The sequence below is a fragment of the Microtus oregoni genome, unplaced genomic scaffold, assembly GCF_018167655.1.
Source record: "Microtus oregoni isolate MIOR12 unplaced genomic scaffold, Mior012 000002F_ref0000024, whole genome shotgun sequence".
Lineage (NCBI taxonomy): Eukaryota > Metazoa > Chordata > Mammalia > Rodentia > Cricetidae > Microtus > Microtus oregoni.
Window position 1 is genome coordinate 14098074 of NW_024543061.1, and position 22430 is coordinate 14120503.

Sequence of the window (22430 nt, forward strand, 5' to 3'; positions counted from 1 at the left end):
TGTTTTACATTTTTCTTTTTTTAAAAATTTATTTCTTTATGATGTATAAAGTTTTCTGCCATCATGTATGCCTGCAGGTCAGAAGAGGGCACCAGATCTCATTACAGATGGCTGTGAGCCACCATGTGGTTGCTGGGAATTGAACTCAGGACTTCTGGAAGAGCAGTCAGTGCTCTTAACTGCTGAGTCATCTCTCAAGCCCCCTTGTTTTAGATTTTTAAACTTTATATTATGTTTTTGAGTAATATGTACTGTGTGGATATCTGGTGCTTAGAGAAGTCAGAGGCATTGGATCCCCTGGAATTGGAGTAGATAGTTGGGAGCCACTGTGTAGGTGCTGGGCTCCAAAGCTGGTCCCTGCGCAAGCGTGCTCCCGACTGCTGGCTCAACAGTGTTAGAGCTACTCTACTCCCAGATTTCCTTCTTACCTCAGATGCCACAGTTTCTGGCCACCTATTTCTAAATTACTCTCAAGTCTATCTTAAAACTGGCAAAATATTCCAGAAGGAGCCAGCTGGTGCAGAAAATAAGGGTGAGAAATCTGTATATAACAAGAACTGGGGCAAAGGGGAACTTAACTGAAATTTGGATGAGAGGGACTGGTAAGGATGGCTCAGCTGTAAAGGTTCATGTCAGCAAACTTGACAACACGCTGGACAGCATGAGTTCTATCACAGGAACTCAAGGGCAGAAGAAGAAAATTACCGGAAGTTGTCCTCTGATCCCCAAACACCATGAGATACGTGCTTCCCCTTGCCCTCCAATAAATAAATGTCTGTTACATGTAACAAACCAGACCAGGCCAGGCATGATGGCACACGCCTTTGATCTCAGCACTCCAGAGGCAGAAACAGGAGGATTGCCCTGAGTTTGAGGCAATTTGTTCTATACAATGAGGTCTACCTAGCCAGAGCTGTGGAGAGAGACCCCGTCTCCAACACCAAACAAACAAAGCCAAAACAACAAAAAAATCCCAAAGTTGGACATCTTCCTTGATAGATAGACACGTCTCAAACTCTTTAGTAATTTCTTTCCTTCTTCCTTCTTATTGAGACAGGATCTCATCTAGCCCAGGATGACTTCAAATTCACGACTCACAGAGATCCGCCTGCCTCTGCCTCTCGAGTGCTGGGATTAAAGGAGTGTGCCACCACCGCCCGGCTGGCTGAGTTCTCCAATTACAGGTGTGCAACATTACACCTGCCTTTAGATAGTGCTAGGGATGGAACCCAGGGCAAACCCTGCCAACTGAGGTGCATCCCCAGCCCAACAAAATCACTCTGAGACCACACTGTGAGCAATCACCTTACCCCAGCCTGTCGAGCAGAGGAGACACATGACTCCCACACAGAACCTTTCTGTACCATGTACGATGGCACTTATCTATGGGTTACATGACTGGAGAGGCTGCATGAACAGGCACTGATTTAGACAGCCACAGAGAGTAATCTGACAGCAGAGAACAACTGGCCTCACAGAAAATTAAGGATCACAAAAATAAATAAGAACTTTCGCATTCACTGTATGACGTGTTCTGGGTCTCACGGAGGCAGCGAGAGAACTCTATCTGGGGCTGGAGAAAAGCCTCCGTGGATAAGAGCACTGACTGATCTGCTGAGGTCCTGCACTCAGTTTCCAGCACCCACATGGTGCCGACGTGAAAACTACGGGGGATCTGATGCTGTCTGGCCGTGAAGGGCACCTGTACATATGTGGGGTACATAAATTCATGCAGACACAGATGCTCACACACAGAGAAATCTTTCCAAAAAAGAACCTGATCTACTTAGACAAAAGCACCGGTCCTCAAGGTATAGTAATACAGTGTTGTAGGAAGTGTTTGATAAACACTTTGGGGGAAAAAAAAAAGTCGACCGGAAAGGGAAAGGCAGATCAGATGGGCTCTTCCGGGTCACTAAGAAAATGACTGAAGGCGGGAGCGAGTTAGATACGAGGCAGAGGTGGAGGGGAGCACTCTGGCATGGGAGCATTAGTGGAGTGGTTCGAGGTGGGCGGCATCTTAGTATGTTTGGGGACCTAGCAGTGGTCAGTGGACTGAGCAGGAGGAGGAAGTGCACAGCACCCCAACACAGGGAAAGCCCTGGGCTCAAGCTCTAGTGCCTTGAGCACAAACCACTTGGAATAGGCTGGGCAAGATGAGTAATCACACCTGTAAGCCTGGCTTTCCAAACAAAAGGTCAGGGCAGTGAACAGCTCAGCAGGCAAAGGCCTCCAAGCCTGAGGCCCTGAGTGTGATTGCTAGGACCCACGTGGTGGAGGGAGAGGATTGACTCCCACAAGGTGTCTTATGAGCTTGTGCGCGCGTGTGCGCGCGCGCACACACACACCTTTAAAAAATTAAAAATAAATGAAGTTGAGGCCAATCTGGGTTCTTTAGCGAGACCATGTCTCTAAACAGCATAACACCAAGAACCAAAAGGAAATTTTCCAACCCCGAAGACCTGACAAGGACCATGCTGCAGGCCAGGAAAGATGCAAAGACAAGGCAAGAACCTGCAGGGCAGTAAGAGATAAGATGCTCTGGGAACTGGAATGCGCCTTCAGGTCCTTTTGTGCAAGGGTCTGTGTTGAAGGCTTTGTGAGTCGGAGCACTAATATAATCCTTTGGGTAAATCCTTCTTGACCAGAGCCCTTGCTTTCCCATTCTTGGGAGCAGGGGAGAAAGAGAAACAGACGGTTACTTTATTGTTCAGTTAGTGCTGCCATTCCTTCCTGTGTGCATTTGCGGGAAGAGTTTAGAGACAGGGCCTTGCCCTGTAATCCAGGCTGGATTCAAACTCTCAGTCCTCCTCCCTGAGGGCAGACCTCTTTCTCCAAGACTAGCAACGGAAAACAGTTAAAGAGCCTTGCAATTCAAACTGTTAGAAAATATCGTATTTTCACTCAGCTGTACAGAAATGAACATTTTTGTTACAGTATTCTGCCTGCATGTATGTCTACAGGCCAGAAATGGGCACCAGATCTTATTATAGATGATTGTGAGTCACCATGCGGTTGCTGGGAATTGAACTTAGGACCTCTGGAAGAACAGAGTGCTCTTATTCCCTGCGCCATGTCTCCAGCACCTATTTTGTTTGTTTGTTTGTTTCCAGGATTTTTAAAATCACAAAGTTCATCCTGAAAGCCCATTTTAGCTGGCACAATGGATCTCTGAGTTTGAGGCTGGTCAGGACTAGAGTGAGACAGTATCTCAAAACAAAACAACCATAAAACCATTGTGTGTATGTGTCATGCGCCTGTGCGTATGTGTGTGCCACAGCATGGGTGTCGGGGGTCGGAAGACAATTTACATAAGTAGATTCAGTCCTTCCACCGCATGGTCCTCAAGCACGGTAAGAAGGGCCTTTACCCGCTGAGTCGTCTCACTGACCCCCACTGGTCGGTTTATTTATCTCTGTTATCAAGGGCGCAAATTTGATTTGGTGCGTTGTTGATTCTATTCTACAAGAAAGTTAGCGGGTAGGAGGAGTAAGTTTTTCAAAAACGCCAAAGTGCGATTGTAGAAAGGAATAGAACAGTGGTTCTCGACCTGTGGGACAAATGACCCTTTCAAATGACCGTGGGTGCCACCCAAGACCATCAGAAAACATTACGATTCATAACAGTAGCAAAATTACAGTTAGGAAGTGGCAGCGAAAATCAATTTATGCCTGGGGGTCTCCACACCACGAGGAAGCTCACCAGTCCAGAAGGAATGGGGCAGTCCCTGCCTTTAAATCTTGATGGCCGTCCTGACTCAATGGGTAAATATGTGTGGGAAAGGATAGGCACAACTTCAAGTCCTCTCCCACAGAGCACTCGTTAGTGACCGGTGTGTGTGGGGTGTGTGTGTGTGGGGGGTAAATACCTGCCACCAGCTAATCCCAAAGCCAACACCTCTAATATGGGGCCATACTGACACAGCGGGCCTGCTCCTGATTGGACGGGGAGACAGCACTAACACAGTGGGCCTGCTCCTGATTGGACGGGGAGACAGCACTAACACAGTGGGCCTGCTCCTGATTGGACGGGGAGAGCATTGACACAATGAGCCTGCTCCTGATTGGACGGGGAGACAGCACTAACACAATGGGCTGCTCCTGATTGGATGGGGAGATAGCATTGACACAGTGGCATTCTTGCCTACAGTGCACAATCGTGATTGAGGGAATGTCAGACAGCCTCAAACTGAAGGACAACCTGCAAACAGCTGGTTTGGCCGGTGATGCAGGGCAACGGGCAGAGAGCTGGCCCATCTCACATGAAGGCCCAGGTTTGATCTTGCTCACTGAGTAAACAGAGCATACTTGTAATCCTAGCACTTGGGAGGCAGAGGAAGGAAGATGAGAAGTTCAGGGCAATCCTTGGGAAAATACCAAGTCTGGGGCCAGCCTGGACTATGAGAGGCTATAACTCAACAAAACAAGCCCAACAGAGAAGCCCAGCAATGAAACCACCAGCTTGCCTGTGAGAGTTAAGGAAAACAAGGCAGGCTGAGGCCCTGCGCTGACTGGAAACAGAAGTCACACCAATGAAACCCAACAGATGAGCAGAGATGGGAGTCAGGATGGAAGGCACAGCCGTTCCTTCTGTGCACTACGTGCTGGGTGGAAAACAAATGACTCTATATTAGGAGGTACGACCGCGTCAGAGGAAATGGGTCATGGTGGGGGGTGGGCTTGGAGGTCTTTCGCTCAGGAGTCCCTCCGTGTGACTGACAGACGACTTCCTGCTGCCTTCTGGTCAAGATGTAGCCAGCAACCCCCCCCCCCCCCCCGCCTGCATGCCGCCATGCACCCCATCATGATAATGGACTGACCTTCTGAAACTGTAAGTGAGCAGCCCCAATTAAATGTTTTCTTTGTAGGAGCTGCCATGGTCATGGTGTCTCTTCACAGCAATAGAAACCTAACTATGACAGCTAGGGAATTGTGTGAAATGTCAATCTTTCTGTTTTTCTTTTGTTTTTATGTTCTATGCACAAGGCCCTTTGTGAACCAAGGCCGGAAGAGAACCTGGGGTATCCTAATCCATCACTCCCCACTTAGTCTCCCTGAAACTGGAGCTAAGCTGTAAACTGGGGTCACAGGAACACGTGCATGATCCCATCCTTCCTCCTTTTACTGTGGGGGCTGGGATTTGAATTCAGGGGCTCATGATCATACAGCACACACTCTTACTGACTGAGCTCTCTCTTCAGGCCCTAATGTTCCTTTCTCGATGTTTTGATAACTCCGTTGCGGTTATTTAAGCAAACATTTTTGTTCTTAAGAAACCTAAAGTGTTCAGAGATCACATTTCTAAGTTACTATCAACTTACCAGAAGTGGAAAAGGGAAAAACATATACAGAGGAAGGGAGAGGGAGAAACCGCAGGAGCTGGATTTGAAGATCTGGAAGCAAAGTGTGTGGCAGCTTTGGCTAGGAAAGTTTGAAGCTACATGAAAATAAAAAAAATTAATATTAAGTAAAAAGAAGTATAATGAGTGTAGGAGAACGGGGGAGCCAAACATGGTTAAGGATTTCGGAGACTTCTGGATTTTTTTTTTTTTTTGGTTTTTTTCGAGACAGGGTTTCTCTGTGGCTTTGGTTCCTGTCCTGGAACTAGCTCTTGTAGACCAGGCTGGCCTCGAACTCACAGAGATCCACCTGCCTCTGCCTCCCGAGTGCTGGGATTAAAGGCGTGCGCCACCACCGCCCGGCAGACTTCTGGATTTACATAGGTGATCTGGTGAGATGAGAAGCAATACATAAATTACACTAATTCACCCATTAATTCATTATTTATCTGCTTATGAATTGATAGACAGGGTCACACATAGCCACATACAAACGTCATTCATTTACATAGTTATGAATAGATAGGGCCTCACTATGTGGCTTCTCTTGGCCACCCTACCCTAACACTTGGAGAGTGAGGATTACAAACGTGAGCCACCACACACCTCTTGCGATGTATGATACTAAAGGTAATTCCACCTCGGGGTTTGGGGCTCGGGCAATGAGATGTGGTCCTTAGAAGGCAAGCATGCAGGCACTGATTCAGCCGCCAGTCATTTGACATGAAGCTCTCTCATTTGTTTCTGAGAATGACTCAATGCAGAATGATAAAACAGGGTATTCACTATTAAAACAGTAGAGCAATGCTGGCCATGGGCTGCAGGCTTTATTCTTTTTCAACTCATGAGCCTTTCCCCCCTTGCTCCATGAGTAACACTGCTCTTTTAAAAATGTTAATTACAGGGCTGGAGAGATGGCTCCGAGGTTAAGAGCACTAGCTGCTCTTTCAGAGGTCCTGAGTTCAATTCCCAGCAGCCACATGGCGGCTCACACAACCATCTATAATGAGATCTGGCACTGTATCCTGGAAAGTGTATATATAATAAATAAATAAATTTAATAAAATAAAATATGTTAATTACATTTTTGTTTATTTTTTTGTGAGTGTGTGCCGGTGTGTGGAGGTCAGAGGCCAATTTGCGGGAATCCCTTCTCTCCCTGCACCACGAGGATCTCGGAGATGGAAGTCAGGCAGTCAGGCTTGGTGGCAGGCACCTTCACTGGCTGAGCATGGAAGGGGTCCTGAATTCAATTCTTGAACCTTAGAAACCAAGTGTGGCAGTGAATGCCTACACACACACACACACACACACACACACACACGCATGCATACACGCAGATGACAGTCTATGTAGCGGTATAGATGCCCGCTGCCTTCCTCTATCCCCTTTGGTACGTTCTCAAGCAACACAAGTGTACATAATGCTTTTTTTTATTCTTGTGTGTTTCTGAGACAAGCCTTGCTATGTAGTCCAGGTTGGCTTGAACTTCTGAGTCTCCTGCCTCAGCTTCCCAGGTACTGGGGTTGCAGATGTGCGCCCCCACACCCGACTCACACACGGTACTTATCGTTACAAATGAGGAGATGACCCTGGAGTGAAGAGATGGATAGAAGGACCGCCCACCTTCTCACAGAGCATTCCCCACTTCCTTCACAAATTTTACTTATGCATACGGAAGATGCAGGGTAAATGCTTATGAACAAAGCAGATACGGTTTTTTCTTTGCTCGGTGCTCCGGGAAGAGAGTGGCATGTCAGCACAATCAACCCCAAGCGGTGAGATTATGGCAGTCAAATATCATAATAGTTACACTGGGGACTGGAGAGATGGCTCAGTGGTTAAGAGCACAGGCTGCTTTGCAGGGGACCTGGGTTCAGTGCCTAGCACCCACACGGTTACCACAACCATCTGGAACTCTGGTTCTCAACCTTCTTAATGCTGTGACCCTTTAATACAGTTCCTTGTGCTTTGACGACCCCCGACCATAAAATTCACTGCTACTTCATAGCTGTAACTTTACTAATGTTACCAATTGTAATATAAATATCTGTGTTCTCTAATGGTCTTGGGCGACCCCTGTGAAAGTCATTTGATCCCAAAGGGGTTGTGACTCACAGGTTGAGAATCACTGCTCTAGGGGACCTGACGGCCTCTTCTGGCTTCCTGAGGTACCAAGCATGGCCATGGTGCACAGACAGGCAGGCAAAGCACTCATGCACATAAAATAAAAATCAAAATCGACAAAGCAAAGCAGGAAAACTAACCAGTAATAGAGGCGACGCTCTGTTTCCCGCCCCCAGCTGGTTTTCAAGGTGTAAATAGTAATAATAGCACCACTCAGCCCCACCCCCACCACAGCCGGGTTCCGACTTGTTTGGACACCCTTCTCTGACAGACTCCGCATGACTCACCAAATCTCTGCAAGTATGTAGCCTATTTTCTTCATTGGCCCTACTCCCTGGGCAAACGTCTTCAAATATTTTACTTCTGATCTAAGCTAAATTTTCATAATCTAGAGTGTTTTCATTTCTCTAATTAAAAAAAGAAAAGAAAAGAAACGATCCCCCAACTTCTGTGACTGGGACCTAAGAGACTTCAGGTTCTGCTCACACCCTCGGGCTTGACAAGGAGTCATCTTAAGTCATTAGGGATGCTGGGAGCGCCTCTTTCCCTTGCCTCCTGTCTTTGATTTGCAATTATGGGAATGATTCTCAACTCTGGCTGCCCCTTAGAGTCGCCGTGGGGAGCTTAAAACACTAAGATACTAGCCCCACCCCAGTCCAATTAAATCCTATCCTTGGGGGATTAAGATGTTAAATTCTATGGGCTCATTATCTCTATTACCTTCGCAATCTGTCCGTTTGTTTTGGCACCTAATTCAGGCCCTCATTACCTCTTAGTTCTGCTAATTAAACGCGATGTTAATTGTTCATTCCCTCTCTTAATTTCTTAACAATAGCAAAGGCAGCAGTGGTGGCGGCAACGGCAGTGTAGTGTGGTGACGGTTTGGGAAGCCCTTAGTGAAGAGTTACTTTGTGCTGGGCACAATGCTGAACTCATTACAGCACGCTGGCTCATTTCGGGACAACTCTATGACGTCAGTGCGCCTATAATCCCCATTTAATAGATGAGGAAACTGAGGCAAAGAGAGATGAGGTAATTGGCAAGAAGCTTCGAGAAGAGAAGGAAGCAAAGCAGGGGTTTCGGCAGCGACAGCCCCACCCACCACCACCTCCTCCCCAGACACCTCAAGTCTTCCTCCTTCCAGAGTCTGGAGGAGTTGCTGGACTCTGGGTTCATTACAGAGATCTGTCTGTTTATGCCCAGTCCATCCGGGTTTTCTAAAATTACACTTAAATTCTCTCCCCTCTCCTTTCTCTCAAGTTGGCTTGTGGAGGTTGGAGGATAATTTATAGGACCAGGTCTCTACTACTGAGAAGGTCCCTGGAATCAAACATCAGGCATGGCAGCATCTACAGAGCCGTCTCTCTGGCTTCCTCGCTTTGCAATATTAGAATATAGAGTATGATAATATGAAATTTACTGGGGAAATTGTCCACTTTGCTATCTATAAAGCACTATGTACCGACAGCTCAAGCTTCTCTAAGGGCCCTCTGTCCCTCTCCTGTGCTGTGCTGTGACAGACAGGGAGCACGCATCTGCAGTGGCTGGGTGATTGGCAGCTGCAACTGCAAGAAGCTCCTCCAGAGTTTAGGAATTCCACACACTTTTCTGTCTCTCTGAGAGACCCACGAGTGCCTGGTTTATTTGAGGGAAAGGGGCTAGAAAGAAAGAGAGCCAATATTGAGAATTATTGATAGTGTCCTGGAGCCAAGGAAGTGGGAGTGCTCGACACTGTCAGATGTCACCTACGTGGTGCCTAGAGAGCAAGGAGATGACTGAACATGGCAGTTAGAGCTGAGCCAGGCACGGATTGGCAGGGACGCTGTCACAGCGGAAGCGTGGGAAGTGCGGTTGAGGATATTAAGGCCGGCAAGTAGGGCGATGCTCACAGGGAGGATGGAACATCCAGAAATACGTGTTAGATTCGAAAGGGAAATCGCGCCTCCGCAAAGGAACCTGTGAAAAGATAGTCCCTGGACAGGAGGGAGCGCAGCAAGCACTGACATTTTGGGGTCTGCTGCGGTAGGCTTTGGGGTGCCACAGGATGGGCGAGGGTGGGCTGAGAGGCGGACACTGGAAGAAAACTAAAGGGCCTTCGCTGTGTTTGATTCCAGCCACTAGAGGGCACCTCTACCTCATGCTCACCATTCCAAACAGGACCTTGGGGACCAGAAGCGCCACCGTGGCCCTTTGGTGGCACAACTGTTCAATGCTTTGGTGACAGGATACCGAACTTGCCACTAGTTCCTTGCACGTCTTGGGACAGACTAACCTGGGTGGCTGACTCTGCCCTCCATGGTTATTCTTGTATACCGTCCTGACAGATGGTGGTGACAGTCATCTGAGAACCACACATGACATCATGTTGTAAACTACCAAGGGCTCTGCCACTCTAAGCTGGTCCCGTGATGGCTGGAAACCACACAGGCTCACCGCACCTCTATTTATATTCTGTGTGTATCTTCTTCCTCACGGCTGGCCTCTAAGCTTTTAATGAGCAAGGATTATCAGTATATCTGTGTGAGAAAATAATACGCATGGGATTTGCTGTAAAATAAGGGCGGCAAGAGGGGGAATGTGAGGGATGGCAACATGGAGGCCATTTTATTTGATATACTCTGCTTTCATAGATCTTTAAATTTGTTTCTAGTAGAGCTTCAGAAATCACCATGGATTCCCTGAGGCTTTACAGTAGTATGGCGGGCAGTGAGAAGGCCCTAGCCTCCTTTCTGTAAAGTGAACAGGCTGAGAAAGGTGAAGTCCCCTGTGACTCTGAGACTCTGACACCGGATAGCTTGGCAGGCATCGACTTGGAGCCTTCCTTCCTTGCTTCCTGGAAGATGGAATGCAAGGGTTATATTCCAGCACTGTTTTTTATATGCTCTGGACTTGAGTTCTGCATCATGAGGCCATGAGGCGCCCTCCTGGGACCCCACTGTCCTGCAAGGCTGACGTTACCACAGCTGTGCCGAGGAGCCCTTGGCCAGGTTTTAATGGATGCTTTCCTGAAACAGCTGGCAGAGAAGAGCCTCTCTAACTGCAGCCTTGCAGCTCTGGGGACGAGAGGAGGTGTTCTGAAGGAGCACCAACTGGACAGAAAGGACTCCTTGTTCATAGGAAGTGGAGAAGGATTTGAAGCAGGTGTTCAGGAAGAACAGGGGTTAATGGTCAAGGCCATGTGTCTTCAATCAAGTATCCCAGGTGGTGCGTGCCTATGTGCTGAGGTGGACGAGAAGGTGATGGTGTCTAAGAGGTAACCTCTTTGTTAACCCTTGGCTGTGCCCGCACAGTGTGAGAGTTAATCTTCATAGTCAATTTGACTGGATTTACAATCACCATGGAAACACCCTCCAGGTACGTCTGGAAGAGTGTTTCCAGAAAGATTTAACCGAGGAGGGAAGACTCACCCTGAATGTGGGAGGCACCATCCAACGGGCAGGATCCCCAGACTGAACAAAAAGGAGAAAATGAGCTGAGCACCAGCATCCATCATGCTCTGCCTCCTGACAGGGGAGGCAGCATAAGCAGCTGCCTCAGGCTCCTGCAACCATGGCTTCCCCACCAGAGAGCCGCTCCCACCAACTGTGAGCTAGACAAGCCCTTCTCTGTTAAGAAGCCCTCTTCAGCTATTTTAGCACAGAAAGAAAAGCAAGACACCAGAGAGACACAGGAAGCTTCTGGAAGGTGGAAAGGAGTCAGGGGCAGGGGGGCCCAGGCTGCTAAAACAGACTCACCAAGTGTGCTGGCGATGGTGATCTCGTGTCCTTGACTGTAGCACTGGAGGGGACATCGAGGAGAGGCCATTTCATCTGCAGGTACTGCACAGGGGACAGAAAACATGAAGAAGGTAAGATAAAGGCTCTCCAGCACCAGGCACAGAAAGGGCTCGCAGGGAGGTAACCAGCTATGTGAAGCCCACAGGCCCTGGACAGGGGAAACCACCGCCACTGCCACGAGATCTAACATAGTCACTCTGCTACCATCATCCCATTACCACGGCCAGAAGCCAGATAGTAAATCACTCAGCTAAACTCTTAAGTGGGGAGAGGATGGATACATTCCAATGCGAAGCCCAAGGCTTCGTTATTCTCCATACGGAGGAAGTCAGATCATCGGAGTGGAGATTCCCCAGTGGAGGGCCTGCCTGGCCCATCTCCATCTCCTGCAGCATCACTGATGGCGTTCCCCAAGACACACACTTGTGGGAATGGTAAACAAATGGATACAGCATGGGACTGGGCAGGGTATACGGTCCAGGTGGTCGAGGGTCCTCACGTAGCATTCACAAAGCCCTAGGCATAACTCTCAGCACCACTTATATGGGCCATGGTGGTGCCAGGCCTGAAATCTCAGCTTTTGGGAGGTAGAGGTAGGAGGATCCAAAGTTCAAGGTCACCCTCGACTATGTAACAAATTTGAGGCCAGTCTAGAATAAGATCTGGCTCAAAAACCTAGAAACAAAAACAACAACAAAAGAAAAACCAAGACAGGGTCTTGTTACACAGTCTTGGATGGCCTGGAACTCACTATTTAGATCAGGCTGGTCTTGAATTCGCATCAATCTTGGTGCTTTAAAACTAGCACGCCCAGATTACAGGTATGTACTACCACACCCAGCGTCTATCCACACTCATGGGTACTGTCTCTCAAGCTTGGACCTATATCACCCAGCACTCCACCTTCTGCCATGCGTGATTGCGGGGACGTCTCTCCATACCCATGTGCATACAAATTCATGCGCACACGCTCTTCAGAGGAAAAACCTTTCCTTAGCATTGGTACGGCACAGCATCCACGGATATAGATACCACTCAGCCGATGTGGGCTGGGACCCGAGACAAATGACTTAACAATTTGGAGTCTTGTTTTGTCACCTGTGGGGCAAGCTATTATGACTCACTTTGTTAGCAGGAGCAGGACCATGTCAGGGACTGAACACCGTCGTGCACGTGGGAGATGTTTGATAAATGGCAGCGATTATGCTCATAAGCAAACCATTAGTCTTTGCCAGGAGCAAAAGCAAGCACGTTGTCCTAGAGTCAACACTGACGGGGTGCTTCTGGGCACCCGACCAATGGGACAGCGTCTGTGCAGAATTTCTGAGACTAGCTTGAGAACCAGAGTTCTGCGAGGAAGGGGAGGTTCAGCAGGACTCAGAGAGCCTTTGAGTCATCATCACTCTTGGATTTCACAGGGGAGGGAGGAACAACTCGCTAGGACAGGAAAAGAGCTGGGTAGGGCGAACAGGGTAGGGGCCGATATTTCAGAGAGGCACCCGCGAGGCTTGTAGATGTAGCTCAGGCTGGCAGAATGTTTTTCTAGCATACATGAGACTCTGCGTTTGCTTCTCAAAATGTAAGCCAACAGTGGTAATGCCTGCCTATAATCCCAGCTCTGGGGAGATGGAGCTAGAAGAACCAGATGTTCAAAGTTACCACCTACTACATAGAAAGTCTGGGGCCAGTCTGGGCTACATGAGACCTTGTCTCAAAAAATAAACAAATAGGGCAGGGAAATGGCTCAACAGGTAAAGGCATTGAGAAACCCTGAAGCGCACACACGCACACACACACGCGCGCGCGCACACACGCACACACCGGCATTGGGGAGCATGCATCTATAACCCCAGCATTCCTACTTCCTACTGTTATATGGGAAGTAGAGACAGAATTGCATGGGAGCTCCTAGGGTCAGCTAGCCTACTAGTACTTGGCACAGCAGCAGAAACAAGAAAGATCCTGACCTAGCAAGTGGAAGGTGAGAATCAACTCCTGAAAGAATAATAAAAACAAATCAAAACACACCCACTCAAAGAACACAGGTTAGCACACAGCCCTTCTAGTAGCAGGAAGGGGCACCAGCCTAGGCTTTTGGCTGAAGGGACAGACCAAGTGTGTCAAAGCATGAGCCTAGGATTTTTATTATTACATCAAAATCCACTCCTTACACAGCTCTATGATCAAGAACATATTCTCTCTCTCTCTCTCTCTCTCTCTCTCTCTCTCTCTCTCTCTCTCTCTGTATGTGTGTGTGTGTGGGGGGGCGGCGCTGACCTCAGATCAGAGTCTTCCTCAATCCCTCTACTTTATTCACCGAGGCAAGATGGCTCCAGCGAAGCCAGAGCTGTCCAGTCTAGCTAACTAGCTTGCTTCTGGGATCACTTTTGAGTCCTGGAGTCAAAGGTGAGTCATCATACGCTTACCTGGGATTCACATGGGTGCTAGGGATCCGAACTCTGGTCCTCACGCTTGCATGGCAAGCACTATGTCCAGTGGGATGCTCTCAGACCCCTTCCACTGTACCGGCCTCCAACACACCTGACGGACGTTCCCCCAGAGCTTAAATGGAAATATGGACATCGATGTTCTTCTAGGGCAGTGGCTTGCAGAAGCCAGGACTTTTGGGAACCAAACGTCTTCCAGAGGCAACAACCTAAATGTTTGATCACTTAAAAAAAACGACACCTCAGTAACAAACACCTGAGGCTAAAGGGAAATATCTCAGACTCTATCACCCTAACACGAACCACAACAGGGGAGGCTCAGCGCATCGGGTCTATCACGATCTGGTTTCCCACTGAGCTATAAAAACATGTGCCCTTGTTGGTTGTCCCAGGGATAGCTTGAAATCCTACTGGGGTGGGCCAAAACAATCTGAACTTTGATTTGGGGCAACGTTTGAGGTTGTAAATAACATTGTAGGTGATCTTTTGGGCATTCACACACAGTTGGCTTTAGGACTGGCGAGCAGTATTGTTCCCCTTGGCATTAATGACTGACATAATGGGCGGTGTGATTCTATTGTAGAGGGGCTAGCCTCACACACCAGCAGAGGGGCTAGCCTCACACACCAGCAGTTCACCAGCCTCAGCAGCCTCCCATCCTCTCTTGACAGGAATGTTTCAAAGTCAGGGTTGAAGAGATATCTCAGCCATTAAGAACATGTGCTGCTCTTGCAGAAAACCCGGGTTTGGATCCAGGCACCAGCAGGGCACCTTACAACTGCCTATAACTCAGATCTAGGGGACCTGATACCCTCTTCTGTTCTACACAGGCACTGAACGTACATGATGCGTACACACACACACACGCACACCTACACACACACGCAAGCAAGGAACCAAAATGTTCATAAACATGAAAAGAAAAGAGCCAGGCAGGAGTGGCGCACGCCTTTAATCCCAGCACTTGGGAGACAGAGGCAGGCGGATCTCTGTGAGTTCCAGGTCAGCCTGATCTACAGAGCTAGTTCCAGGACAGCCAAGACTACACAGAGAAACCCTGTCTCAAAAAACAAACAAACAAATTTTTTAAAAAAAAGAAAGGAAGGAAGAAAAGAAATGTTTCAGACTTTTCCAAATGTCTCCCAGGATGGGGGCAGGGGTGGGGCTGCCTGCTGTGGGAATTGCTATTCTAGTGACCAAGGAATTGACCTGCAGTTACTTTATTTTTTATGAGGGCTCATCTCACTGACCGAGCGGATGTCAGGTATGTATATGCTGTCATTACTACACATACATTCCCAGTAAAGAGTTTCACAAGACCACACACTCAGAGTAAGAGCTCTGACTTTCTGTTGCTTTATCTGTCTAATGAGACATCGTTCTGAGCTGGAAGTGTCTCAGTGTCCCATGCAGGTGCCACAGGCACGTGCCACCATGCCCAGCTCACACGCTAATGTTAACTGAGAACGGGAAACTTAGACGGTACCAGTCTTAAGCCTAGGCCTGGGAAAACAGGGGATCATTTTGGAACTATTTTAGTTCTCCTTTTATCAATTTAAAACTTGTGTATGGTGTACATGTGTTGTGTGGAGGTATATGCACGTGCAGAAGCCAAACAGACTCTGTTGCACTACCCTCTTTGCCTGGTTCTCGTGATACTAGGTGTCTTCGATTGCTCTTCCCCTATATATTGAGGTAGGATCTCACAGCAGAACCCAGAGCTTTCTGAATTCCATCTCTGCCTCCCAAATGCAGAGATTACAGCTGGGCCACTACCCCAGCGTAGCTTTTACATGGACGTCGGGGATTCGAACTCTGGATCTCATGCTGGTGTGTCAAGTGTTTTAACCATTGAGCCATCTCCCTAGCCTCCTTTTTAAGATTTTGAAGAGAGTTGTGGGTGGCTGGCAGAATTTGAAGGCTCAGGGAACAGTGGAATGGCTTAGAAAGACTTCAGACTGCAGCACAAGGAGTAGGGTATTAAATGCTTCCCATCCGGGCAACAAAAGGCAAGAGCAGGGTGACTCCATGCCAGCACTCGGAATACGCAGGCATCTGTGTGGTTCTGAATGCCTAGATCATGCCCAGTGGAAAGAAACAGCTTTTTAAAAAGTTATTTATTCATTTACTTTTCATTGTAATTGTGTTCTCTGTGTGTTGTGCACATGTGTGTGGGTACCCCCAGCAGGCAGGGCTGCAATCACATGTGGTTGTGGGAACCATGAACTGTGGGTGCTGGAAGTGAACTCGGGTCCTCTGCAAAGGGCAGTACCCACTCAACACTGAGCCATCTCCCCAGTGCCAAGAAAGCGCTTCTTGGCAGAGTTTCCCACGAGAGGTCACTGCGCATGGGTGGAGCATGTCTGTGGGGATTAAGTGATGTGTAGCTGAGCTTAGGCTCTGTGCACAATGATGGAGTGTGGACAAATTAAAACAGGTTCCGCCAAGCCCTATCTAAGCTCCATCCAACAAGCTGCCCGAGGCTCAGGCTCACGCCTAGAGCAGCACAGCTGGCAGCGGGGCAGCTGATGTCTCAGAACCTGGCCCGTCTACCCCCTCTCCTGGGATGGCCATTGAAAAGGCAAAGCTCCGGGTCTTCAAGGGATCAATGCAACTGCGGGACTGAGCGACAAGGCCAGCTATTCTGGAGAGCTGTCTATGACTAAGGACCTCTTCGATATTCATACAGACGCCGCCGCCACCATCCTCAGGTTACAAACACTGCTTTAATATGCTACCATGTTTTGTGACACATAAGAGGGGCTGACAGCGAGGTCCCATTTTCACGGAGTCTTGGAAACTGGTGGGGGACCTAACCTGCTATTCTGGTTTATAGTGAAGTACAGAGAGTCTGTGGTTTAGAATGTTACCTTTTTGTGTTTGGGGCCACCAGGTAGTTTCAGTAGGTAATGGCCCTTGTCACCAAGCCTGACAACTGGAGTTTGATCCCTGGGCTCTCCTTCAAGATGGAAGGCGAGAACTGATTCCTGAAAATTGTCCTCTGACCTCAACACCACACGTGCCGTGACAATTCCCCCACCCACTGCAACTCTCGCTAAATAAATAAATGCAATAAAAATCTTTTTGTTTACTTTTATGTGTGCATGCGTGAACGGGTGTGGTGCATACATGTGTGTGTGGGCGCACACCCATGCACAGAGGCCAGAGGAGGAGGTCAGATATCCTGCTCGATCCTTGAGCGAGACAGGGTTGCTTACTACACTGCAGCTAGACAGGCAACCAGCAACTCCCAGAGATCCCACTGTTTCTGCTCACCACAGCGCTGAGGTCACAGAGGCACGTGTGCTCACACCCAACTTAAAACTTTAAAAAATTCACTTATTTATCGGCACTCAGGAGGCAGAGGCAGGTGGATGAGTGTGAGTTCCAGGCCAGCCTGGTCTACAGATCGAGTTCTGAGAAAGCCAAGGCTACACATAGAAACCCAGTCTCATAAAACAAAAACAAAACAAAATTATTTATTTATCATCAGTGTGTGTGTGTGTGTGTGTGTGTGTGTGTGTGTGTATGCGTGCCACATGTGAGGCAAAGTCAGCTTTGGGGAATTGGTTCCCTTCTTCCACCTTTATGTGGCTTCTGGGGATCAAACAGGTCCTCGGCTTGTGAGTGCCTTTCCGGCTGAGCCACCTCCCCAGCCTCCAGGTGTTGTTGTTAACATGACTGCTGGAGATTTGAACTCACGTCCCCATGACTGTGCAGTAAACACTCTTAACCTCTGGAGCCATCTCCCCAGCCCTGGCATTATCTTCACCTCGTTAGGGAAGGGTGATTCTAGTCCTATTTTCACATTGTTCTCATTGGAACGGACGTTGAATTCACTCAGCAGCCACCAAACACGGTTACGTGGTTTCTGATTTGACTCATCTGTGAGATGCATCCACAGAGACTGATTTTCCTACCTGGAGCATTCTTGCATTCCTGGGGTGGGGTGGGGTGGGGTGGGGGGACAGGACCCTAAGAGGCTAGCAGGGTTTGTTCCTTCTTGTACTTTTCTGTGGAATGCTGACCAGAGTGACACATTCCTAAGCAAAGGCGGACAAGTCATTTTCTTTTGGGTGACATTTCTAACAAGTGCTGGTCTGGATGTTACTTTGATTTAGAGGGGTGCCGTGCCTCTTTTCCTTAATGTTCTGTTGCCTCTTTCTGCTTCTCACTCCTTCCCAGAGTTCTCCCTGGGCTAAGCGTTTGGCCAGGTGGGCTGTTTCCGCTCGACTCGGGCCTGGGGAAGGGTCCCTCTGAAGGATGTTCCCTAGAGGCTAGAGCCCGCTTTCCTGCAGCGGGGCGGAGACCTGTCCTACACAATCCCCACACTGCTCCGGGACCCTGCAGCAGATTAATTGCAGCTGTGCCCTGGAATTTCCCCAACACACAAATCTTCATGATGTAAAACAGCTGGGAGGAAATCCCAGCATGCCCTGGACCGAGGCAGAGCTGCCAATGAGCTATAGAGATTAACCCTCAGGCTCCCAGAAAGTAGTGAGGGCCCCAGCGCCAGGCAGGCCCACCCTGCCTCACCCCGCTCTGTGAGTCCAGGACTCGCTGGTACGCCCACAGTCTCTGCACCAGAGAAAAATCAAGGCTTCTTGTTACAGAATGCAGTCAGGGGAGAACACTCTGTGTGGGGAGCAAGGAAAACACTCATCTCCCGAACTCCAGCTCCTGGAAGCCCTCCACTTTCTCCTGCAGAGGAGAGGACACAGGCAGAGGACAGAGTCTTTCCCAGCTTCCCAGTGAGGAAACAAGCCTTGTCTGCCTCTCTGGTCCCCACTGGTGAACAAGGACTCCTTCGACCTTAAGCTAGGGCTCTCTTGAATAAAGTCCAAGGGTTCCTAAAGCTGCCTGAAAGGATGCCACAGACGCTGTCACCAGGCGACAAGACGGGGGGAACAAACACTTCCCTCCTCAAATGGCTTCACGCTCAGTGAAACATCTCAAAACACAGGGTCTCAGGCGGGCAGTGATGGCTCAGGCAATTAATCTCAGCACTGGCAGGCAGAGGCAGGTGGATCTCTGTGAGTTCAAGGCCAGCCTGGTCTAGAAGAGCTAGTTCCAGGATAGGCTCCAGAGCTACAGAGAAACCTGGTCTTGAAACAAACAAACAAAAAACCCGAAAAAGTCAAAACACAAGTTTGTCTCCAACTCACAGTAACTCACCGTTCTCTGTCTCCTGAATACTGGTGTTGGCATTACAGGTATGCTCTACCACACCCAGCCCCACTCCCCCGCTGAGATCACATGTACGTATGTGCATGTGTGTGTGTGTGTGTGTGCGTGAGAGAGAGAGAGAATGTGTTCAGGGGCTTTGGATGCGGTTCTTCAGTAGTAGGCCATCTTAGCTTTTGAGACTTGGGTTCTCGCTAAGGCGTGGAGCTGGCCCACTGGGCGAGCATTCTGACCCATGAGCCTCAGAGACACACTCGCTGCCTCCCCAGTGACTCTAAGCTAAGCCTCGTGGGAGCTGAAGTCTGGTCCTTATGCTTGCATGGTAAACAGTCCTCAGAGAGCCACCTCCCAGCCCTTCCTCTCCCTTTTAAAGGCAGCTGGCCACAGAAAGTTGTGCAACAAGTGGACAATGTGGAGCAATGGCCAATTTCTCCACAGTGGATGAGCTCACTGCCCCTCACTGCACCTGTACCACCTACGAAACACCAACCAGCCAGCCTGTCCTTACACTGGTTGTAGTCAGTGGTCCAGGGATAAAATCAACAAGCTAAGCAACCCTCACTGCCTGGCACCCCCAGCTATCTGTAACTTCTGGCTGGACCTGAGTATCCTACTTTGTTCTTCTGGTTCCCAGTACACATCTCTTACCTGGGAGAAAGTAGCTTTGAGCAAATCCCAGACCCAAGGCTACCTCACAACTCAGCTGCCCCCATTGGAGTGTCCCTAGATTTCCCACGGTGGGTACTGTTTGTATACTTTGTCCTCTGGGCCCCTCATGGCTTATGCCTGTTCAGTTATGTGTCTCATGTCTGCAAAGAAGGGAATTATCTGGGCTCACAGTTGCAGGGGTGTTTCAGTTCATAACGGGTGGCAGAGTCTTGGGCAGCAGGTGGTACAGCTCCCGGAAGCAGGAAGCAGGGTACTGACTGGAACCAGAGGTGGGTTCACCCTTCAAGGCCACCCTAGGTGATATACCTCTACCAGGTAGGTACCACATTGCAAAGGTTCCTCGCCAAACAGCACGACCAGCTGGAGCCCAAGCATTCAAATGCATGAGTCTGTGGGAAGACATTTCCTTTAGAGCCATGACAGCAAATAAAGTCCTGAAATCCTAACCCGCTTTGTCCTGACAATTGTGCTGAGCCATCTGTCAACCCAACAGCCTGGATGGCCAGTATACCCTTTAGAGATATTTCACTTTTTTCCTGGGAGTTGGGGGTGGGACAAACAGTGTTTCACTATGTTCTCCAAGGGCAGCATTAAAGTGTGCTCCACCACTGTCCCATTTAGTCGTGAGCAGTTGGTTGCTACTACGGAGTGACTCGTATAGTACTGCTAGGATTTGGAGAGACAGCATGGAGCCTATGTTGCTCAACCCTGCTGATTCCTAGAAGTCAGTTTAAGACTCTTTATCTATGCAGGGGTGGTGGCCCACACCTCTACTCCCAGCACTCGGAGGGCTGAAGCAGTGGGATAACCATGAGTTTCAGTCGCCTGCCCCCACACGTACGGCATCTGGGAGAATGGCCCTTCATCTCCCACACATAGATTGTTCTATGCTGGGCAGATGCCTCGGTGGTTAAAAGCACTTGGCCGCTTTTGCGGAGGACCTGAGGTCAGTTCCTAGCACACACCTGGTGGCTCACAGCCACAGCTCACAGAAGGAGCAGTGACAACTTTGTCCTCTGAGCACTGGACCTGGGCAGTTCCAGGATGCTATGTTGTCTCATGCTATGTCCTCTGAGCACTGGACCTGGGCAGTTCCAGGATGCTATGTCCTCTCATGGGTGCCCTCACACATACACTCACACACACATTCTCAAACAAACAGAATAAGTAAATATTTTAAAGAGGAAAATACAGTAGCAGGAAGTCAAAAATACCTCCCCAAGTGGGAAAAGTATTTAATTTTCAGAAACCACTGAAGAAGGGTAATGAAAAAAAGAAAAATCAAACATCACATTTTAACTCTTACATCTCTTATTTTTTTTAATAGAGTGGCGTCAAGCATTTGCGTAAATGTACCAGACGGCACTAGATCCCAACACAGCCTCTTCAGTCCACCTCAGTGCAGAAGGTCACGGTCCTTCCAGAGGCTGGTGGATAGACGTGTCCTCTGAAATAAATTCAGTTTTAAGTCCATAGGGATCTATGTATAATAAGCTACTTCTGGAGTTAATACAATAGATAATTTTCTGTGGAGTTATTTTTTAATCATACTCTAGGGCTGGAGAGATGGCTCAGCAGGAAGAACTTCCAGCCCTTCCAGGGGATCTGAGTTCCGATGTCAGCACCCGATCACCTGGAACTCCAACTCCAGGGCACCGATCCTTCTTCAGGCTTCCAGAACACACCCACGCACCCACGCCCGCAGAGAGAGAGATTCACACATAAATAAAAAGTCATAAAAAAAAAACCCAGACCTTTTCTTAACGCTTTAAACTAACAAAATAACTTTTATTTCTGTCCCTCTTTGATTCATCCCAAGGTTTAGTCAACAAATATTTTTGAAGCTGTGGAGGCAGAGGTGCTCCACAAACATTCCATGGCGGATGCGGTGAATAAGTGGGACAGTGAGGTTCAGCTTTCTTGTAAACCATGCTCTGCCACCTTGTAGCAAGTGACCTGCAGGTACTCGTGTCTCCTGTTCCAGAGGATCTGGGGCTTTCTCCTACCAGAACATGAGCTAAGGTCTGACGCAGAGAGCAGGCTCTCTAGGAGAAATGCAGAGAGAACAGCAGAGGCCCAGGACCCATTTAACCTCTCTGGACTCGGTCGCCTCACCTAGAGACCAGGGCTGTTTTACTCTATCAATCTAAAGACAAGACCTGAACAAGACGGCCGACTAGAGGAGGAAAAAGAAAAGCAAAAGAAAGGCAGTTGTTGGTCTGAAAACAAAGGCATGCCAAGGTGTTCTGTAAGTCAGGAGTCCAGCTGAACACCACCTACGAGCTCATCTGGGGGAACCTCACGTCTCAGGATGTGTTCTGGAGGAGCAATCACTCCAGTGTGGCGGCCACGGTGGAGAGGACCAAGTGACCACTGGGCATTTAAGAAATGTAGGGAGTGATTGGGTGAGATGGCTCAGCAGGTACAAGTATCTCCATGGTAGAGGGATGGAAATGATGCCCAAAGTTGTCCTTTGACCTCTATGCAACCCTCTGCAGTAAACAAATTATATATAGAGAGAGAGCGAGAGAGAGAGAGATGTCACTCTTTTCCCTTAGCTACTGAGGAGCTCTTTTCCCTTAGCTACTGAGGAGCTGAAGCAGGTCGGGTGAGCCTAGGAGTTTAAGTTCAGCCTGTGACAAAGCAAGATCCTGTTGGAATGGAAAAGAAACTATGCAATTGGGGAGCTTGTACTTTGCCCAGAGATGGGGACGAGTCAGCAGAGTTTGGGGACTCAAACAGCTCTAGTGTTTTGTGGGGGAGAGGTCCTACTCAGCGGTGCACCAGGAAACCCTTACTGCTGCTTCCTAAGCAGAAACTGAAGTCCAACACCAAAGTCTGTTGTGTAGCATTTGTGGTATCTGCGGTGTGAACGTTCCCACCACAGTT

General features: G+C 48.8%; 1 protein-coding gene across 2 annotated transcripts in view; it reads right to left on the bottom strand.

Annotated features, from left to right (window-relative positions):
- The window catches only part of Tcf7l1 (transcription factor 7 like 1), a 168959-nt gene that overhangs the window by 12130 nt on the left and 134399 nt on the right, over window positions 1-22430 (bottom strand). The window contains exons 4-5 of one of the 2 annotated variants that reach the window (XM_041638084.1): window positions 11200-11283; window positions 10873-10914 (exon numbers count right to left, since the gene is read on the bottom strand). In XM_041638084.1, the coding sequence (XP_041494018.1) occupies window positions 10873-10914; window positions 11200-11283 (126 nt within the window). The remainder of the gene's footprint in view (window positions 1-10872; window positions 10915-11199; window positions 11284-22430) is intronic. The other variant, XM_041638094.1, reaches the window with a different exon arrangement.